At 48.3% G+C, this 17,416-nt stretch overlaps 5 protein-coding genes and 2 non-coding genes across 7 annotated transcripts; 3 read left to right on the top strand and 4 right to left on the bottom strand.

Annotated features, from left to right (window-relative positions):
• Positions 1-2,749: 2,749 nt before the first annotated feature.
• Positions 2,750-3,470, top strand: BJY04DRAFT_189137 (uncharacterized protein). Its single transcript, XM_073711337.1, has 2 exons — positions 2,750-2,791; positions 2,856-3,470. The coding sequence occupies exon 2, from the start codon at positions 2,858-2,860 to the stop codon at positions 3,338-3,340; it is 483 nt and encodes a 160-aa protein (XP_073571322.1). The 5' UTR covers positions 2,750-2,791; positions 2,856-2,857; the 3' UTR covers positions 3,341-3,470.
• A 1,010-nt stretch (positions 3,471-4,480) lies between these two features.
• On the top strand, positions 4,481-4,821 carry BJY04DRAFT_189136 (uncharacterized protein). The gene has a single exon (XM_073711336.1). The coding sequence runs from the start codon at positions 4,497-4,499 to the stop codon at positions 4,731-4,733; it is 237 nt and encodes a 78-aa protein (XP_073571321.1). The 5' UTR covers positions 4,481-4,496; the 3' UTR covers positions 4,734-4,821.
• Positions 4,822-6,560: 1,739 nt separating this feature from the next.
• BJY04DRAFT_189134 (uncharacterized protein) lies at positions 6,561-7,298 on the bottom strand. Its single transcript, XM_073711335.1, has 3 exons — positions 6,944-7,298; positions 6,666-6,856; positions 6,561-6,606 (listed from the first exon to the last, which is right to left on the bottom strand). Exons 1-3 carry the CDS (start codon positions 7,163-7,165, stop codon positions 6,579-6,581), a joined length of 441 nt encoding a protein of 146 aa, XP_073571320.1. The 5' UTR covers positions 7,166-7,298; the 3' UTR covers positions 6,561-6,578.
• Positions 7,299-7,620: 322 nt separating this feature from the next.
• BJY04DRAFT_t74 lies at positions 7,621-7,702 on the top strand. The gene has a single exon. It is a non-coding gene; the product is annotated as a tRNA-Cys (tRNA).
• Positions 7,703-8,032: 330 nt separating this feature from the next.
• BJY04DRAFT_189130 (uncharacterized protein) lies at positions 8,033-9,830 on the bottom strand. The gene is made up of 7 exons (XM_073711334.1): positions 9,468-9,830; positions 9,385-9,394; positions 9,294-9,303; positions 9,202-9,233; positions 9,021-9,141; positions 8,363-8,960; positions 8,033-8,296 (listed from the first exon to the last, which is right to left on the bottom strand). Exons 1-7 carry the CDS (start codon positions 9,638-9,640, stop codon positions 8,293-8,295), a joined length of 948 nt encoding a protein of 315 aa, XP_073571319.1. The 5' UTR covers positions 9,641-9,830; the 3' UTR covers positions 8,033-8,292.
• On the bottom strand, positions 8,074-8,155 carry BJY04DRAFT_t73. The gene has a single exon. It is a non-coding gene; the product is annotated as a tRNA-Cys (tRNA).
• Positions 9,831-11,145: 1,315 nt separating the features above from the next.
• On the bottom strand, positions 11,146-17,290 carry BJY04DRAFT_60290 (ECM29 family proteasome component). Its single transcript, XM_073720709.1, has 3 exons — positions 12,230-17,290; positions 11,833-12,124; positions 11,146-11,770 (listed from the first exon to the last, which is right to left on the bottom strand). The coding sequence occupies exons 1-3, from the start codon at positions 17,114-17,116 to the stop codon at positions 11,376-11,378; spliced, it is 5,574 nt and encodes a 1,857-aa protein (XP_073571318.1). The 5' UTR covers positions 17,117-17,290; the 3' UTR covers positions 11,146-11,375.
• Positions 17,291-17,416: the final 126 nt, after the last annotated feature.

Here is a 17,416-nt window from a genome sequence, read left to right as displayed (position 1 = left end):
CCGTAACATAAATCCCTTAAACCAGCCCTTAATATAGCGCTTTTCTTTAAAAATAATAGTAGTTAGTACTAACCAGCCAGCTAAATTAATATATTTAATAATAATAACTTATTCCTAATTCCCTAGCATAATAAGCTATAGCTTACCTAGTATTTTAGCTCTTAATATAACTTTTATTAATATAATTAGGCTTATAACAAAGCTAGTTTTATTAAAATTAAAGATATCTTTATTTAAAATACTATGCTTGTCTTTAATCTTCTCTAACTCTTTAAAAAATAAGCTAATTACTTTAGGATCTTCACATATAACTCTCTAACAACTAATCTTTCAAGCTATCCGGGTTTTAATATTAGGGTATCTCTTAATAAAGCTTATTACCTAGTTTCGTCTAATAGGTGCACAAGCCGGGTTATACTCCTTCAGGATAATTTCTGCTATCTCACGGACGCGCGAGGGCCTGGGGGGGGCTCCACGAATATTAAGAGATATTATCTATGTTATTAAGATATTTTCTTAAGCTAGGGATAGCCTATACTAGTAGTTGCGAAGTTCTGCCTGTAGTTAAAGACTACGGAGTCTTCCTGCAAGTATATTTAGATAAATATTATAATAACGCGCCGCGGGCGCAATTTTCGTATATTTTTTATTTTTAATATCTTGAATCGCGTATTAAATCCTGCCTTCCTGCTTAATCAATTCTTGTTTCGATTTACGCCTGAATGGTGGCATAGTGGCTGTTGAAAGTTGAGGGTGGAATACGCGTTGGGGGTGGTGGAGAAAAACACCGGCCGCCCGGGATGCACCGGCCGCCCGGGAATTACGTTAACTGAATGTACATTTCCGATCAATGAATTCCATTCAACTGTGCTTGCATAAGTACAGAAAAGAAACAATGGCATCGAAATATGGTTAAATTTCCCCGCCATATGAATCCCGAAACCTGTCCTCGATCGAGACCAACTCTCGGATGCTACAGCATAAAAGAGAATTTCACGCGCTCAGGTAGCCGGAGGGTTGAGAATATCCCGATTAATAAGCTGTTTCATGGATATGAACTCGTCTAACTATGCACAGATGGCGAACATATCCATCTCGAAAAGATTGGCCTGAAAACACAGAGCCTGGTCGAATAATAATCTGTTCTCGTCTTTTGTTATGGCGTATGGCAATCTTCCATAGATCTCGTCCATCGATCCAGGTACTTGTTGGTGCCCAAATCTTGCCCCGATTTCTGTCCCGTAGTCAAACACCTTCTGTCTGAACGCAGATAGCCACTCAATCTCCGCCTTGAGCGCGGTTGCGGCTTCTTGCCCGTCTGTGTAAAGAGAAACAGTCGGGCGCTCAACGATCTCAGTCGAGCTGGAAACAATGCGATCCAGAAGACGCTTGACATCGACCATTAGGGTGCCCGAGGTATCGACCAGTCGACCGATCACATGTACCATGAACTCCCTGCCGTATCTCAACTGGACGTGAATTTTCTGAGACTCAAGGGCTTCACGAATACGTCGGAGAAAAATTTCCGAGATATCTGGTATGATCCAGAACACATTCATGGCGGTCAGCACCTGGTCGATTTGAACACTTCCCATGACCTTTCTCCCGTCGAGAAAGGTTTCAATGATTGCTTCTTGATCAGCCTCGATAGGACCAATGCGGGCGGCCAGACTGGAAAGTTTGGCGATCACACCAATCGCCGCAGAATGGTTGGATGCAGCCAGGCTATCGTTGAGCAATCTCATTGACATGAGGAGGTCGGGCTCGAGGTCGGACCGGATAGACTTGCCCAAACGCCTGTCTTCTTTAGTAGCGATGCGCCTTTGGCGCTTTACTAGGTCGTTCCAAGTCGCTTTACAAACCTCTTGATTGGTTTGCACGTCCCTATACTCATGGAAATAGAATGTGTATGGTTGAGCAATAACATATGCGTGGCATAGGCCACCGCTGTCAGGGTATGCCAGTGCGTATAGCTTGACCGCATCATCATGTGTCTTCACATCGTACGGTGTCACCACACGAATTGCCAAAATACCACTAGCTTCGGGTTTGTGGACAGTGTTGGGTATGCTCTCCGCAACTGGACGAAACCTAGGTATAGTCACTTTGACATCTTTAGGCGTCAATTTACGGCATGGTGTCACCCCGATCACCAAATAGCGTTGCTCATTGTAGACAGTTGATGGGTTATCTTGTTCCCGGACATGGAACTCCGTCAGGTTGCTAATCCCTTGCTGCTCTTTGACATCGTTGTATGATTTCGTTGATATGGCCTTTGCGGTTACTAGCCAAGGTTTTGGACGGTTCTGGAATTCCTTTTCGAGCTTATAGCAAGCCCCTCCAACTGTAAACGCATGATTCTCGAGCGGATCTGGGGCGCCCTGGGTGGACACTGTGTTACTGTTAGGACCAGAATAACAACAGGTAGCATAGAACATGGTGGGATAATACTTATGCTTGAGTTCAAGAAGTTGGTTGCTCGACTTGATGGAAGGAAAGGAGATGCTGGCGGTCTTCAGTTGAAGTAAATAATGTCAGAGAGACTTAGGATGAGAGTATTCCAAGGATGATGGGAACAGGGGGGAACTTGAAGCCTACAAGGAAATCTGAAGGGTAGATGAGACATCCATTCTTGGTTGGGGGAGCAACACAGCACACACACATACACATGATAAACCGTTGTATCAAGACGGAACATTTATTCGTCTCATGCTGTTCTCTCACACCACTTCATGCCCCTAATTTACCAGCCCAAGCCATCTCTTCCACACGAACTTGGAAAACAGAATAGGTGAGGTATAAACTGTTCTTTATTCGTATCTATAAACAAACTGACTCCTAGTGTAACCTATCAGACATGGATCAGGGTGATCACGATGTCCGTAAAACACTTCCGGGTGTTGACGAACTGCTCTTCAAACAAATTAATCGCGCCATAGAGGACCTTGCTCAAGCAGCAGAGATGATACACACCGAGGCGGGAGATCCGGCTTATATTGACCCAGACGACCCTGACGACAGCAAAAAAAGATTCAACAAGGCTAAGCGAGTTCTCACGAACCTACTTGAGAGAGCATGGCAGAGGAGGGCGCTTTCGAACCAAATCAAACCAACAGTCGATCTACCGAGAGAGCTCCAGAGAGAGATCTTCAAACTTCAGCCATATCTATTTCGCTTGGCCGAAAGACCGTACGATATACAGGATATAGACGCATGCAAGAGACTGGCAAACGTTTTGGAGGACAGACAGGCGAAACTTCCGGGTCAACCCGAAAGCTGGAAACCAATGATCTGTGAGTACGGAGTATTCCCACACCAAAATATGCCACTCGACGGCTGATGTAGACTCTCCTGGTAGTGCGAGCGGATGAGGGATCTGGGTGAAAATATGGATAGGGGAGCAGTGTCCTGTCGGTTTAGCTTGAACTACATTTATACTCATTTTCACTTTCTCCTCAATGCTGCTGTCTGTTGCATTTCACGGTCTTCAAGATAAGTACAGTCGGAAATGATATTACTTGGAACGGCACAGTAAGTGTCTGGAATAACCATGGGCTCAGTCCATATCCATAATATCCTCCGCCTCGGGGACATGAACTGGCTGGTCATGGCGTCGCCATATCCCTGACATGATGGCATCGTTTATCTTAGCTTTTTCCCCCCGTGTAGTATTAATAACTTTGTCCACCTCGCTGTTTGATGCATACAGACGGAAGTACTTCACCTCTTTCTCCTGGCCATAGCGGTAGCATCTGGCAATAGCTTGCTGTTCGGAATTTTTGTTCCACCAGACCTCCATCTGTATAACAACCGACGCACTCTGAATGTTGAGCCCTGTACCTCCAGACTGGGCGGTGATGAGCAAAGGCACCCCGGCGCCAGTGGCACGGAAAGCTTGTTCCGCGCGAATTTTCTCCTTTGCCGCCATTAACCCATGATACTGGAGGGGATAACCCCCTCGATTAGATTCCCGTGAGAGAATCTGATAGACGATGTCCAACAACTTGCGGTAACGACTAAATATTATTACCTTGTCATTCGGATACTGTTGCCTTACCTCCTTCCATAACTTGACAAAGGCTTGCATCCGAGGCGGTGCTTTGAGGATGTCGAGGGGTGTTGCTTGTAAACGCTGGAGCCAATTCTCCCGTGAATGCTCGGTCACTGAATCCTCATGGGCAGTGAGCATGGCCACCACTCCGTCAACATCAGCTTGGATTTCGGTCTCGCTGATCGATAGTTCGGGTAGAGATGGGCGGTTCTCTATTATGAAAGGGTGAGAAGCCACCAACTGCGCTTCAACGGAATAACCAAGAGCCTGTACATCATCTGCGGTTCCTTCGCCACGGGCCAGCCGCTCTGCCCTAAAGGCGATGGCGGCCTGATACTTTTTCATCAGTTTCTGGACCCTCTTTCGATCATGGTCACCCAGTTCGAATGTAATATCGCTTGAGTGCAGTCCCGGAAGAATGAATGTATCCGAGGATCTGGCTATCATGATTCCAAGGAGAAATCTTTGGAGCAAATTCTGGCGCGGAATGCCTTTATTGTGTTCAAAAGCAGCCATAAACCGCCTGCGATTGTTTATTGGGTGTCCTTTGAGGAGACTGACAGCATTCGTGATATCCGGCCACCTATTATCGATCATGGTCCCCGATAATAAGATGGTGGCGGTGCGATATACAGCAGCACAGGCATTGAAAATAGAGCCATTCTCACGTTTTAGATGTTGACACTCATCGACGACCAGGCGCTTGATAGGAAGGTCTAGTGCTCGCAGAGCGCCATCGTAGAAAGGACAAGTGGGGAAGATTGGTGGTTGATCATTCGTGCCTTCTCGATAATCATAGAATCGACGTGGGGTGGCAATCAGCCTTTTGTGTTGTTCGGCTAAGAACTGAAAAGAGACGATGACCACTTCGTATTGATCTTGTAGGAGTTCGTGAAGGGTGGTATTTCGGTCGTCCAAGACAATCGTCTTCGGTGTTCTGCCCTATATAGAGCGAGGTAAACAAGTCAGCGGTGTCAGATCTTATATAGATAGTCAGGATAACGTACGATCATGTAGGCCGACTCTATCTCAGAGCGCCACTGCTCGCGACATGACGCTGGGCATAGCACGAGAGAAAAGCACCCACGTTCTGGCCTTGCGAGGTCTATCGCGAGGATCGCCTGTAAGATCTTTCCTAGTCCCATCGCGTCCCCGCAAAGGGCACCCCTGAATCTTGATTGGCATAAGAATTGGATTTGGGCCGCACCCTCCAACTGCCAGGGGTGAGGCTGGGCCCGGAAATCCGCTGGGACGTTGATCGGGGTTTGGGAATCAACTGGCAGCTAGAGCTTGATTAGGAAGAGTATAACTAGTCTTCAAGTAACCAGAACTTACAATGACTTCGTCTACCCACTCTTGTCCTCCGACATACTTTGTTGTGGTTATAACCCGGCCGTCGATATCGACCTTGCCATTGGGCGGAACCGGTTGCATTGGCGGGACTCCTTGAATAGGGGGGTAGGTAGGTTGCTTAACAGGAACCGGGGGATCTGATGTCAGGTTCTCCACCTCCTCTTCTGTCAAATTAAATGGACCGTCGGGGGGCTCTGGTGGGCAGAAGCCCAATGCATGGCCGAGGTCCATTATGTGCATGATACCTGGAAGCGGCGCTTTAGTTCGTAGCTGGCCACCTTGGAGGGCAGCCCAGTGTCGGGCCCATATGCTCAGGCTTTCAGAAGTCATTCTGACTGAAGGTGCAAGAACGATTTTGATCAGAGGATATGAAGTGTGGCGGATATGAAAAATGACTGTGGTGAATATGGGTGACCAGTTTGTGGCGGATATGGAGGAAGACTATGATGAGAATGTGAAAGTGCGAGAGTGGTGTTGTGGGGGATATGAAGGAGGATTCAGATGAGAGTGGTTGGAGAGGATCCCCCCAAGAATAAGAATATGTAACCTGCGAGGAAGACAATTAAGGGAACTTGATGGCACACTGACAGGGCATTTGTTGCGACGTCCTGTCTGTTTATTTCAAATCCAACACCTTCTCTTATCCTCCCTTTCACAACGACATATTCTCTTCCCTTTCCCTGTTCCCCTTTGAATAATACATTCGCCTATTTTTGCTCAGACGCAAAATATTAGTGTGAAAATGGGAACCTTTCACTGTGTCCTCAACCCTGAGACAGACAAGCCGGAATCTGACTATCTGACTGGAGTAGACCTACTTAATCTCCAGTAATAAGTTTCTTGACGCCATATATTTACGAGTGAAACTGAATAGCCTCTAGAGTAGATGTCCTTTCCTAAATCCGACTCTGAACTCGGATACAAGGAGGAGTATCGTGAGGACCAGCTCGTACGTGACGAGAATGAGGACGAGGATCAGCACGAATACAACGAGTAGGAGGACGAGGACGAGCTCGAATACAAAGAGGAGGACGAGAACCAACTCGAGTACGAGCTCGAGTATGATGAAGAGGACGGGGACTAGCTCGAATGTGGGTGGTACGTTTCTTGACATCATATATATACGGGTCAATTTAGCTAACCTCAACAAGGCATCAATCCTCTCCGCGCAGTGCTAGCTCAGAAACGCGAATTGAATAAATGTATGTTGTTATCTAGTTTTTTTAATAGGTGGCGACCGCGATGTTAATGAATATCACAGAGCTCTCGGCTACCCTGGGTTATACCTCCGACGTTTTCTACCTCCGCGAGCCTGATGGCAGATTCTCGTTCTCGGATCGATGCATTGAAGCGATTAACAAAGCAGATATCACACCATGTCGAGGCTTTGAGCATGCCGAAGGTGCCCACCGGCGTGAACATCAGCTTACGGCTACTAAAAAGGACATGGCCGTAAGTCCCCCAGCGCACCTCGCCGCCAAAAAAGACCAAGTACCTGTCCGGCCGGTGGATTGTTCAAGTACAATTAACACATGATAGCCTCATTTTCCTGTATACAACGAATTCGTCCACACCTGGAGATTGTCGGGTATGCCTATCCGTCCGGGTACCAATGTCACCACAGTATAATGGGGCGAGTATTTTTCCTCCAGACATGTTCGCCGCCTCGCTGGGGATGCTGGTTACATGGCATTGAATTATGCCAATTGTATGCAGGCATCCCCCGTGGTGTTTTAGGGAACTGGCGGCGACTTTGTTCATTCCTGACAATGTTATAGTAGCAAGGCATTTGGTCCAGTTTTGTTGTAATTAGTTTCGAATGATTTGACCAGTCGATATGCGTGGATATATGTGGCGATGACCCATTGATTGTACTCTGCATGCCAATCCTTCCAAGAAACTAAATAATCTAGGTATCTCCATTGAAATTAGCATTAGTTTTGAAGGCATTGATCTTCCAGTGTTCATCATCATCTAGCTCTAGTATGGTCAACGTCTCGTTACTTCGTCATGGTTGAAGAAGGTTGACATGGAACGACATTATGAATATAACCAAGTTTGTCAGGTAACTCAGGTCGATATGCTTTTGGTCCGACTCGACCAACCGCCCTAGACGGCCCGATGAATTTAGGGTGCTAGTTTTCAGTTTGGTACCTTATGCTCGCCAAATTTTAGATTGATCTGTACGTAATCTTTAATAATTGCAGATAGAACAAGGATCGATAGCTCAGTTGGTAGAGCAAGCGGCTGCAGTTTCTTGTGTCCGCTAGGTCATGCGTTCAAATCGCGTTCGGTCCTATACTTCATTTTTTTAAACTTGACAGCTCTCTCTTTATATGTCTAGTAAACAAGTTTAACTATACTAGAAGAAAAAGAATAGTATAGAGTTTTTTCTCTCTAAAGCTATCTTCTCTGTACAGGGTGACTACTCAAATAGTGATATCAGGATATGAATAAAAAAGATATCTTGGGTAAAAACATTTTCAAAGTGCTTGAAAAAAAAAGGATCGAACGCGAATTGAACGCGTGACCTAGCGGAAACAGGAACCTGCAGCCGCTTGCTCTAGTTACCATCTGGATTGCTAATCCTTGTAGAGTGAGAACAGTAAAGAAGTAAACAGCGTAGAATAAATAAAGAAATATTTTCAAAAAGAAAACGTCTACCAAAAAGGACCAGACGCGATTTGAACGCATGACCTAGCGGACACAAGAAACTGCAGCCGCTTGCTCTACCAACTGAGCTACCGATCCTCGATGAAGGGAAAATCAAAAATATTGGCTCTAACAGCCTATGGCAAAAGCTAACCTTTTTCGAGTCTTTAGAGCTCCAACGTATATAGATAACCTGGCTGACGTAGTGACGCTACATAGAAAGGAAAGCACGGTCGCTAACTCAGAGTTCAAAAAACATACATTAATTATAGGAAAGTTTAGCAAAAGTGCGGACTCCAAGCATACCGTTCACCACTTATTGGAGGGAAATTTGGAACCTCATGCTCATAAGCACTCGCATCCAAGTAGCGGTGGCCACCGGGGATCATCTGCATCCAGACGACATTTTGAAAATGGTCCAGCATGGTCGCATTATATGTATCAAAGTCAACCGATTCGGAAATCTGGTCCTCAGATGTGTCTTCCATAGAAGCATACATTATCGCGGCCGAGGCATCTTGGGAGCCTATATCAGAACTCGGGGACTGTATATAGCTGTGGCGGCTGGGGTGGACTTGCTTTCGAGAGTCCTTGAACCGGTTGAGGATCACCACATTCGGATCATCCAACATGGTGACATCGTCCGTCAGTTCGTAGCTACTATACTCTGACAGTGGGCTGGAGTATGGATTGCTGGACACAGCATCGTAAGCGTCTTCTGTGTACTCTGGAAGGCGCGAGAAGCTCTCCGGAACCACAATAACATGATATGTTCCTGGTACCGAACTTTGAGCCTTTTTTTCCCGGTCCTCGTCGGATGTAAGCTTTGAAAAATCGGGGAGTATATCATTCGGAATCGCTTCTGCTGTTGTGGGAAGCTTGCTTCGGAATGTCATTTTGGCTGCTAGGACCACTTTGTATCAGTACATGTAGTGCTGAGGGGAACGGATTTGACTAAACTCACAGTCCCAGACACTATTTCCCTTTGTCTTGACGTCGGGCATACGCTCCATGACCCGACGAGTGTCGTCACGAAAGCACAGCCGTGGTTGGTAGTCGCAAACATGGCCAAGCCGTGCGCATTGCTGAATAGTGTGTCAGTGCTCTGTTCAGGATCTTGTTCGAGCCCTAACGTTCAGACTCACGTTACACTGTGGATGGACTTCATCACACTTGACTGGTGACAATCAGTAAGACATACTAGAGGGACTCAAGCGAAGTTCAGTTGCAGACTCACTCTTGCGGCTCTAGTTCACGCAAATATCCATGTCAGCACGTTCAATTGACCTACGCAATCCAGATGTGGTAGATTAAAGGGCATTGCTCACTCTGCAAGTCCTAAGAGACGAAGCTGGATTAGGGAGGGCATTCCAAAGAGAGACTTGGAGCTGCGCAACGATGAGAGACGTACCAACAACCAGTGCGGGATCGTGGCGGGAAGCGCAGCCGGGGCTGTATAATTGTGGCTCTGACAGCAGTAGGGTTGCCAGTATTATGGTTCAATAGCATCACATCATCTTTGGGCGCAATGGTAGGTAAGCGCAGGGGACGCTTCCTTGATGGTTGACTTCTGCGGGAGGACATTTTGTGGGAGGAATAAAGCCAGTGAGAGTAAGATTGCAGAAATTAGAGAGAACACCGGTTCGAGAGGGCCTTATGGAGCAATGAACAAGCTACCGTTAAGCATATATATATAGTATGGCGCTAGAGCCTCACAGCCACGTGTGAATAGCAGCGGTTATCAGGGCGGGCCCTTGTTCTGATTGCTTTTTTTTTGTCTCTCACGATACGATAACGCAACCGGTAATCGGAAGCGAGAGCGCGAGCCTTGAACTTTGAATCGGCCGTGAAGATTCGGCCTCAGCAGCCAGCTGGGGTGGGGGGCATACGGCTGGACACTGACAGGAATAAGCAGGCCGCTGCGCAGCATCGCGGACTCCGTGGAGCTAACTATCCATGGCTGGACTAGGGGAGGCAAGAAGAAAGGGCATGGAAAATAAATAAAAAGAAAAGAACAGGTTGATGTGGTGCATGATGAAGGATCCCGGTCCGGAGACTGACTATAGCTTTGAAGCGATCCTAAGTAGAGCGAATAGGAGACAAGCGGAGGAGAGAGAGAGAGAGAGAGAGAGAGAGAGCGGGTCTTCGATTTAGTACAGAGTAGGAAGAGAGTGAGATCGAAAGGATCAATCGAGAGCGAGTTGAGAAATAGACTAAGAACCAAGCACAGCTGTCAAATTTCCACATGGCTCAGTGCAGTGTCAGTCACACCTCTCACTCCTAACTATGTGGTTATTATCTCCCCTCATCATCTCCCCCCTGCACCGACTGCTTTTTCCTTTTTCCTTTTTCCTTTTCCCTGCCATCCTGCCATCCTGCCTCCAGACTCTGGCTCCTATTCTGCAGCAAAAATAGATTCCTCAAAGTTGGTACTTGGTACGTACCTCAGAGATTAAATTGTGTCTCATGCTTGCTTCTTCCGCACTTTCTCGGATCCGAAGGCAGACCAGACTACGGACTGACCCTTTGTCTCGACTCTCGACTCTCCAGACCAGACTATCGAGAATTGAGCAATCTATCCGTTGGCCTAGACCTCGTCGCCTTCTGCACTAGCCTTGCCATGTGCGTTAAACTTGCCACTCATGCTAGTTACTACTCCGGACCGATGACACGAAATAGTCTAAATCTGATCTGCTCATTATTATTCGCACCTTTCTTACTGCTAAGTATCTGGGGAAGTGCGAGCTGCAGCCTGCAGAATGCCAGAATCATAGGTCCATCCATCCGTCGCGTTGCCTCCGTATTTACACGCCATCCCTCGGTGAACGCCGACCGTCATTATTCGCTCCACCTTGCATGACTGGTCTGACTCGGAGAAGAGGGGCGCATTTGGATTCAGTGTTCTCTTGTCGCAGTACTCTATCGTAAATAAGGATATTGGTCAGAAACTACAAATCACCGATGGTATTTCGGGCGAATCCAGCCTTGGAACCCGACGCTATCTCCAGGAACAGCACGGACTTGAATTTGGTGAACCCCTCCCTTCGCTTCCAAGTCCAAGCCCCAAGCCTCAGGGCCCAAAATGTCTTGTCAAGTTGTCGGGTGACACACCTGCACCTGCAACCTGCACACTCGATTGATACCGCTGATATGGCACGAACCACTGGCTGAGTGGTAGCTATTTCTTAGCTTTTCGCGGGCCCACCCTCCCATCATTTTAATCGCCACGAATGGTGATGGCTGGCTGAGCTCCCAGACCAGTTCAGCTCCTCAATTCGCAATTGCGAAAGTAAATCGGCGTTCAAAAATGATTTCGAATCTAAGTTTTGGCCAACTGTCCGATCACCCCATCAAGGATTTGCCTGACGGGACCTGACCTCTCCTCTTTGGCCCACCGATAAACAGCCTCCTGTAATTGCGGGTCTATGATCATCTTTGAGACCCGACAGAGTTTAACGTATGCGGCCGTTGCTTCAGCACGTCCCTTTCGGATTGCTTCAACCGACAAGTCAATCTCATACGGGAGCAAATCCCCTGCTAGCGCCGCCAAGAGCCTGTGAGTAGCTTCTCTGTCCCCGGCCGACTGGGTGAAGACGAGGCGCAGCTCCTCGAAGAGAGTGATCTGTGTTTTCTTGCCTCCTAAATTTAAGGCTCTACGGAGATTTGACAGCAATTCTGTAAGATAGCCTGTGTGACCTGTGGCAGAGAATAGTTCTTTAATTAGCCAAACCTCAACAATGCCGCTTGAGTGCGAGGACAAAGAGGCTCTTTCTCACCTTCCGATGGCGCTTGCACTGCCCGCATAGCTGGGCCGAAGCTCTGCAAAAGACACTTTACGCAGGCCGCCAACGTGTCCTCCAACGTTTGTTTTGTCCCGGGACCGCTGCCCGAATCAACATCCATGGGATCTCCTGCATCATCCAGGTCATCCAGCACTTTGGAAACGATGCTGATTGCTTCAGCCGTGAGATCTAGGTCCTTGCGTGCCTGTGCGACTCCACCCAGAGCAGTCAGGCCATGTGGCCGATATGCAGGGTTATTCCGTTTGGCCTCTCGAATGGTAATCGTCTTTGGGTTGATCAGCACGTAGCTCGTAGCCAAGTTGCTCAGAATAAAACCTTCGCAAAACAGGGGGTAGACACAAAAAAAAAGCAAAAATTACTCCGGACTCACCTTCACCAACTCTCCAATCCGTGGCTGTTCCTGCCACAATTTCCTCGCTTGGCTCGCAAACCGGACAAATGCTCTGAGCACATTTTCTTTGCCTTCCCATGTTTTCCCCGCTAGGGCCTTCTCTAGAACCGGCCAAACATACTGACTTGTACTGAGATCGATCTCGGAGTCCAGTGATTCGATGGCAGACGCCATCGCCAGTGCGGCGGTGTGTTTTATCGCCCACCGAGCAGATTGGAGGTCTTCCCTAACGAGATCGGTAATCTCTTTGATGTAAAGTGACACAGCACGATTGCCGCCGACATTATCCTGCCACGTTTTGTCAAACACATCCCGGACATGCTCATCCAAATCGTGTTTTGCGACAAAGACAAATGGCAACGCCGTCGAAGCAAAAGCCATGAAGCGATCGTTGGACAGTTTCGAGGACGAATGCAGAATCTCGGCTGCAATAGCCCGTTGATTGGCATCCTCAGCTGTCAGATATAGAGTTTTCGCATGCTCAATAGTCTTCAGGATCCGATCGTCTGAGGCCAGCCGCATGAGGTAGCCAATGGCTGAGCAATACGAGGCGCTGACGGTGTCGTTCCTGTCAACGACGTATTTACCGAGAAGCTGGATGAAGCGATCAGCGTAGGGCTGGAAAAGCACTGTGCGCATGCTAAGCAGGACTAGCACACGGCTACACCCGACCTTAGAGGGTAGTCCAACGGCTGAGCGAAGGACGCCCTCAAGCTTGGTAGCAAATTCCTTCAGGCTTGTGTCATCCAGCATATCGATCAGGTAACGCTCGATCACTTCCATCATCGGAGACGTGCGGATACTAGACAATCTCATTTTATCTATTTCCTGCCCCGTCAAGCCGTATTTGTCGGCGTTGAGATGCACGTAGTTGACTGCCTGCGGCTCTAACGAGCTGAGGCAATTCAAGAATTGTTCGATGATGCCGGGAACAAATGGTCGCAGGGATTCGCCCGCTCCTTTCTTGATAATCTGTATTAGAGCACCAAGCGCAAATCCCTGTACTTCCTGTACACTAGACTCCATGCCTTTATCACTGAGTAGAAATGGAATGGTGCTCCCAAGCATAGTCCTTACCCGTTTCGTGTCGGGATTGCTCGCTTCCAAGGTGCGAATAACTGAGCCGGCAATTGTCTGGCAGAGCTTGAGCGCGGTGAGTCTGACACTTTCTTTGATATCATCAACGAGCTTGAACGCTTTGGTAAATATCTCGTCCACGTATTTGGCATACACTTCTGGCTGCCGACCCTGTATCAGGTCCGCAATCGCAGCACAACTTGCCTGTCGGACTCGCCATTCCCGACCACTCAACATACTTTTTAGGAGATCGCCTATTATTTCATCGAAATGTTCAGTTATCACTGCATTCGGGTCCTTGACCAGAGCAAGCCATATCGCATTCATAGACCGTTGCACATTCGGGTTTGGATCGAATCGATATCGAAACAGTTTCGGATAAATCTTGGTGTTCTTTGCCAGATATCCGTTCACGCTGGAATCCGAAAAGATATTGCTAATGCCAAGTTTGCTGAAAGCTGCACGGCTCGTCCAGAGAGCATTGTTCGATGCCAGCGACATGAATCGATAAACTAGGGTTGGATCGCCAGCTTCAGAGGCAAGGTTCATGATGTCCTTGTATGTGTTGACAGATGAGCCTCCACCAGTAGGCAAGGCCCCTGGTTCGAAGAGCTCAGTTTCATCATTGATCTTACCGCCGCCCAGGGTTGAGTTAGTTGCTGTGAAAGAATCTATTAAATCGCGCACCAGGTCATCCTTTAGGGCTTGGTCGCCCATCTCGTACACCAAGCTCAATCCCTGAGCCCCCGTTTCTTGCACCATCTCGTCGCGATCACCCAACAAGCTAGCGAACGTGATCTGGCACTTGCGGAGGCGACTTTGTATTTCTCCCATGTGGCCGCAATTCTTGACCAAGCACAGCAGCCATATGGCTGAGGCCTTCCTTAGCGATGGCTTCGAAGCTCTACTGTCGGAAATGAGTCTGTCGCACATGTCTGCTAGGACAGAAAAAGGAATCTTAGATTCGGGCAAAATCTCGTCGACATCGAATTCAGGGATGAGCGATTTGGAGCTCCACCTAGCCACAACGTTGCTCAGTGCCTCACCGACTGTAAAGTGAACCTCGGGGCTACGAAGTTCGTGTAGACTGGAAAGCGAGTCAAGGAGTTGTTTAAATTGCGGTGTTTCGTTCGAGAACGTGAAGGAAAGTAATCCAATGGTCGAGATGGCCACCTTGCTATCGGTCTTCGCGTCTTTAAGCAACTTGTCCTTGACTGTCCCCCATTTGGCATCAGAAAACGTACTTGGAGAAAGTATACCAGAAAGACTGAGTTGGCCGATGGCAATTTGGGCAGACAATCGGAGAATAGAGTCGCGCGAAGTCTTAAGCATGGTCAAGACGACATTGACAAAAGCATTGATCTTAGCCTCTGAGACATTCTGCACTGCTCTGCGTAAGGCGAGCCTGCTCAGAACAGAAGACATCGCAAGCACCGCTCCCCGAACACGAAGAGCCTTTTCACCAATGACTGACTCCCACTGCCCTAAAGTAGTTGAGAAATCTGTGATGAGAACGGCAAGGTCCTCTTGAGAGAAGGCAGGATGGGAGGCTAAAATTCCGAGTGCGCGAGCAGCCACATTCTGCGCATCCTGGTCATTGCTCAATAGAGCGTCTTTCAATGAAAGAGCCTGAGGAAGAAGCTTTTCGACTTCGCTATTAGCTGCAAGTGAGCAGACACTAACAAAATACTCCCCACATTGTCGCCGACCTTCTCGATGGCCATCGGCAAGACCCATCAAGGCAGCCTGCAGGAACATCACAACTAATGGCTGGTCGACTGAACGGATGTGTTGTTGCAAAGCCGACCGTGCCTTTTCATCTGATGCGAGCATGATGTCGAGCTTGGAATCCCAATCTTGTTCTATTTCCATGTCGATACGGGCTGCCAGGAGCGACTTCCAGAGTAGAATATTTCGGAGAAAAGCCATTGCAGGGGCGAAGACATCTCGGTACCTGCCAGAGAACACTCCAAACTCGTGCGTACTTGGTACCACTGTGAATAGAAGGAAGTTTGTCGCTTCAATGAACGTCGGAAATTCAAACCACGAATTCGACGCGCCCGAGACGTCAGATAGAGCGGCCGTTTTGTTATCCTGCGTCGAGTTCAGAAGTCGAAAATAATACGGATGCAAACCCTTCTTCCCCTCTTCTAGAATCTCCTGACGTTTGTCGGATCCTGAAACGGCCATAAGATCGATCCAGCGCGCAACGAAGTTGGAGAACGGCAGAAACCGGTTGGTGAACCTTACAACGGCATACTGAGGACCGCGAAGAACTTTGCACCCAGTCTCTGGGTCGTCGTCTCCTGGGTGTGTTCTCATCTGAGATAGTAGGTAATGGCTCAGCTCCTTCTGTGCCTCGGCATCCCCGACGTCTATCGATGAGTTCAAAATGCTACCCAAGGCCTGCTCAATGCTGACGAAGATCTGGGGCCCAGAATCATCACAGCTGAGTGATGTAAAAAGCCACTTGAGTAACTCGAGATAGGAGACCCTTTCGTGACCACCACTAAACTCTAGATCCGCTTTAGGTACGATGATACCGATACTTTCATACGCAAGGGCGCGAAGACTCAGATCCGTGGATGGAAGTCGCTGACCACTGGCTCCTGGACTAGGCCACCCTTGGGATCGGATAAAATCCATCAGCCCGGCAATGACCTTCGGTGCCATGTGCCTGAGGTCGCTTTGTGAGCCCATACGAACAACCCATGTCGTGAAGTTGAATATTTGGGTCCGAAGCTTGGCAGCTTGCAATCCTTGAGACGATCTCGCAGACTCTGACAGAAGGCCATCTTCGATCAACCGGATGACCTTGTCTGTGTGAGTCGTCGCCGTCACGGATTTTCCCAAGAATACGAGCAACCTGATTTGCAGAGCAGGGCGCGCTGGCGGTGTTCCGTCTGACAGCCCCTTGCCAAAATACAAGGTATAGAGTTGTTGCACAACCTCTGCGCTCTCAAGGTCTGGTATAAACCTCTTCAGAAGTTCTTCCGCGATGTCGCACAAGCGAGAGTTACTGTCTGCAGACGCAATAACGGCGGGCATCAGCCGCTCCGAATTGGTGAAGGCGCCGCTGGAGATGAACTTTAGAGCTTGTACTTTTGTTTCGGTCAGATTTAACCCGCCGTCTCGACCAGGATTCCAGGTTTCGGTCACAGGCACGTCCTTGTTTAGAAACTTGTACTCCGCTGGTGATAGACCTGGGCATGTATTGGCCTCCTTCTCTGCGGGCAACAGAAGCAATAACTTTGAGAACCAATGAGAGAGAAAACCTGTATCCTGGTCCGAAAGACCCAACCGCGCCTTCAGGTTCAAATCATCAGGGCTATCCCTTGGAGGTAGCTTCAGCAATGGTAGAAGTCGCAGCACAAGGTTAAATACAACGGCGCCCTGATTTGCAGAGGTCCCGATCTCGGAGATACCTTGCAGCAATGGAACTAGAATCTCAACTCTTGCGTCCGAGCCTAAGCGATCAATACCCTGTTGAAGATAGATCAAATCGAAATGCCGGATCAGTTGCACTTTTTGCTCCTTGAATTGTTTCAGCAGCGCCGCAACGGGGAGCTTAATCTCAGGAGCTTTGACTCTGGTGTTGATGTGCTGACAGACGGAGATAACTTTGCTGCGAACTGCATGGCTATCGGAGCTCAACTTCAACAGTAATGGAGCTAGGTATGTCCCCAGAAGAGACTCTAACTTCTGGTCTGTATCTGCAAGGGCGATTCTGAGCTCTACCTTGGAGATCAAGCTTAGCTCTCTGGCGTCGGGACTGTTGGTCGCAGCCATGTCGGTTATGGGGTGACGGGGAGATGGGAGTTATGATCGAGCGAGAAACATTTCAGGGAGACGGCGGTTTAATAAGGGCGGTTTAAGGGCAGCAAAGATAGTGAGATTCCAGGAGAATCCGCCCCTACGCCACTGTAGGTAGACAATAATCCAACGTCACCTGCTTCGTTGGGCCTACGGAGTAAGTTGGAGTGGAGCTGGATGGAGCAAGCGATTAGTCATGATTCAGGTACCGTTGACGCCTGAGACATCAGGCCATAGATTGGGTATCATGCTCAAAGCTTACTTTTCGCCAGGAAG

The sequence above is a fragment of the Aspergillus karnatakaensis genome (assembly GCF_047715665.1).
Source record: "Aspergillus karnatakaensis strain CBS 102800 unplaced genomic scaffold BJY04scaffold_24, whole genome shotgun sequence".
Classification (NCBI taxonomy): domain Eukaryota; kingdom Fungi; phylum Ascomycota; class Eurotiomycetes; order Eurotiales; family Aspergillaceae; genus Aspergillus; species Aspergillus karnatakaensis.
This window is presented reverse-complemented; position numbering and strand designations above follow the sequence as displayed.

Bases quoted from the DNA above. Each gene is read 5' to 3' on its own strand.
- BJY04DRAFT_189137 (XM_073711337.1), top strand. From the start codon at position 2,858: ATGGATCAGGGTGATCACGATGTCCGTAAAACACTTCCGGGTGTTGAC.
- BJY04DRAFT_189136 (XM_073711336.1), top strand. From the start codon at position 4,497: ATGATTCCAAGGAGAAATCTTTGGAGCAAATTCTGGCGCGGAATGCCT.
- BJY04DRAFT_189134 (XM_073711335.1), bottom strand. From the start codon at position 7,165: ATGAACAAAGTCGCCGCCAGTTCCCTAAAACACCACGGGGGATGCCTG. The intron at 6,857-6,943 runs CTATCATGTGTT...TGGGGGACTTAC, and splicing joins TTGTATACAGGAAAATGAGG to GGCCATGTCCTTTTTAGTAG. The intron at 6,607-6,665 runs CTGTGATATTCA...ATAACAACATAC, and splicing joins ACCCAGGGTAGCCGAGAGCT to ATTTATTCAATTCGCGTTTC.
- BJY04DRAFT_189130 (XM_073711334.1), bottom strand. From the start codon at position 9,640: ATGTCCTCCCGCAGAAGTCAACCATCAAGGAAGCGTCCCCTGCGCTTA. The intron at 9,142-9,201 runs GTGAGTCTGAAC...CACACTATTCAG, and splicing joins AAGTCCATCCACAGTGTAAC to CAATGCGCACGGCTTGGCCA. The intron at 8,961-9,020 runs GTGAGTTTAGTC...AAGTGGTCCTAG, and splicing joins GGGAAATAGTGTCTGGGACT to CAGCCAAAATGACATTCCGA.
- BJY04DRAFT_60290 (XM_073720709.1), bottom strand. From the start codon at position 17,116: ATGGCTGCGACCAACAGTCCCGACGCCAGAGAGCTAAGCTTGATCTCC. The intron at 12,125-12,229 runs GTGAGTCCGGAG...ATCAACCCAAAG, and splicing joins GGATTGGAGAGTTGGTGAAG to ACGATTACCATTCGAGAGGC. The intron at 11,771-11,832 runs GTGAGAAAGAGC...GGCTAATTAAAG, and splicing joins AGTGCAAGCGCCATCGGAAG to AACTATTCTCTGCCACAGGT.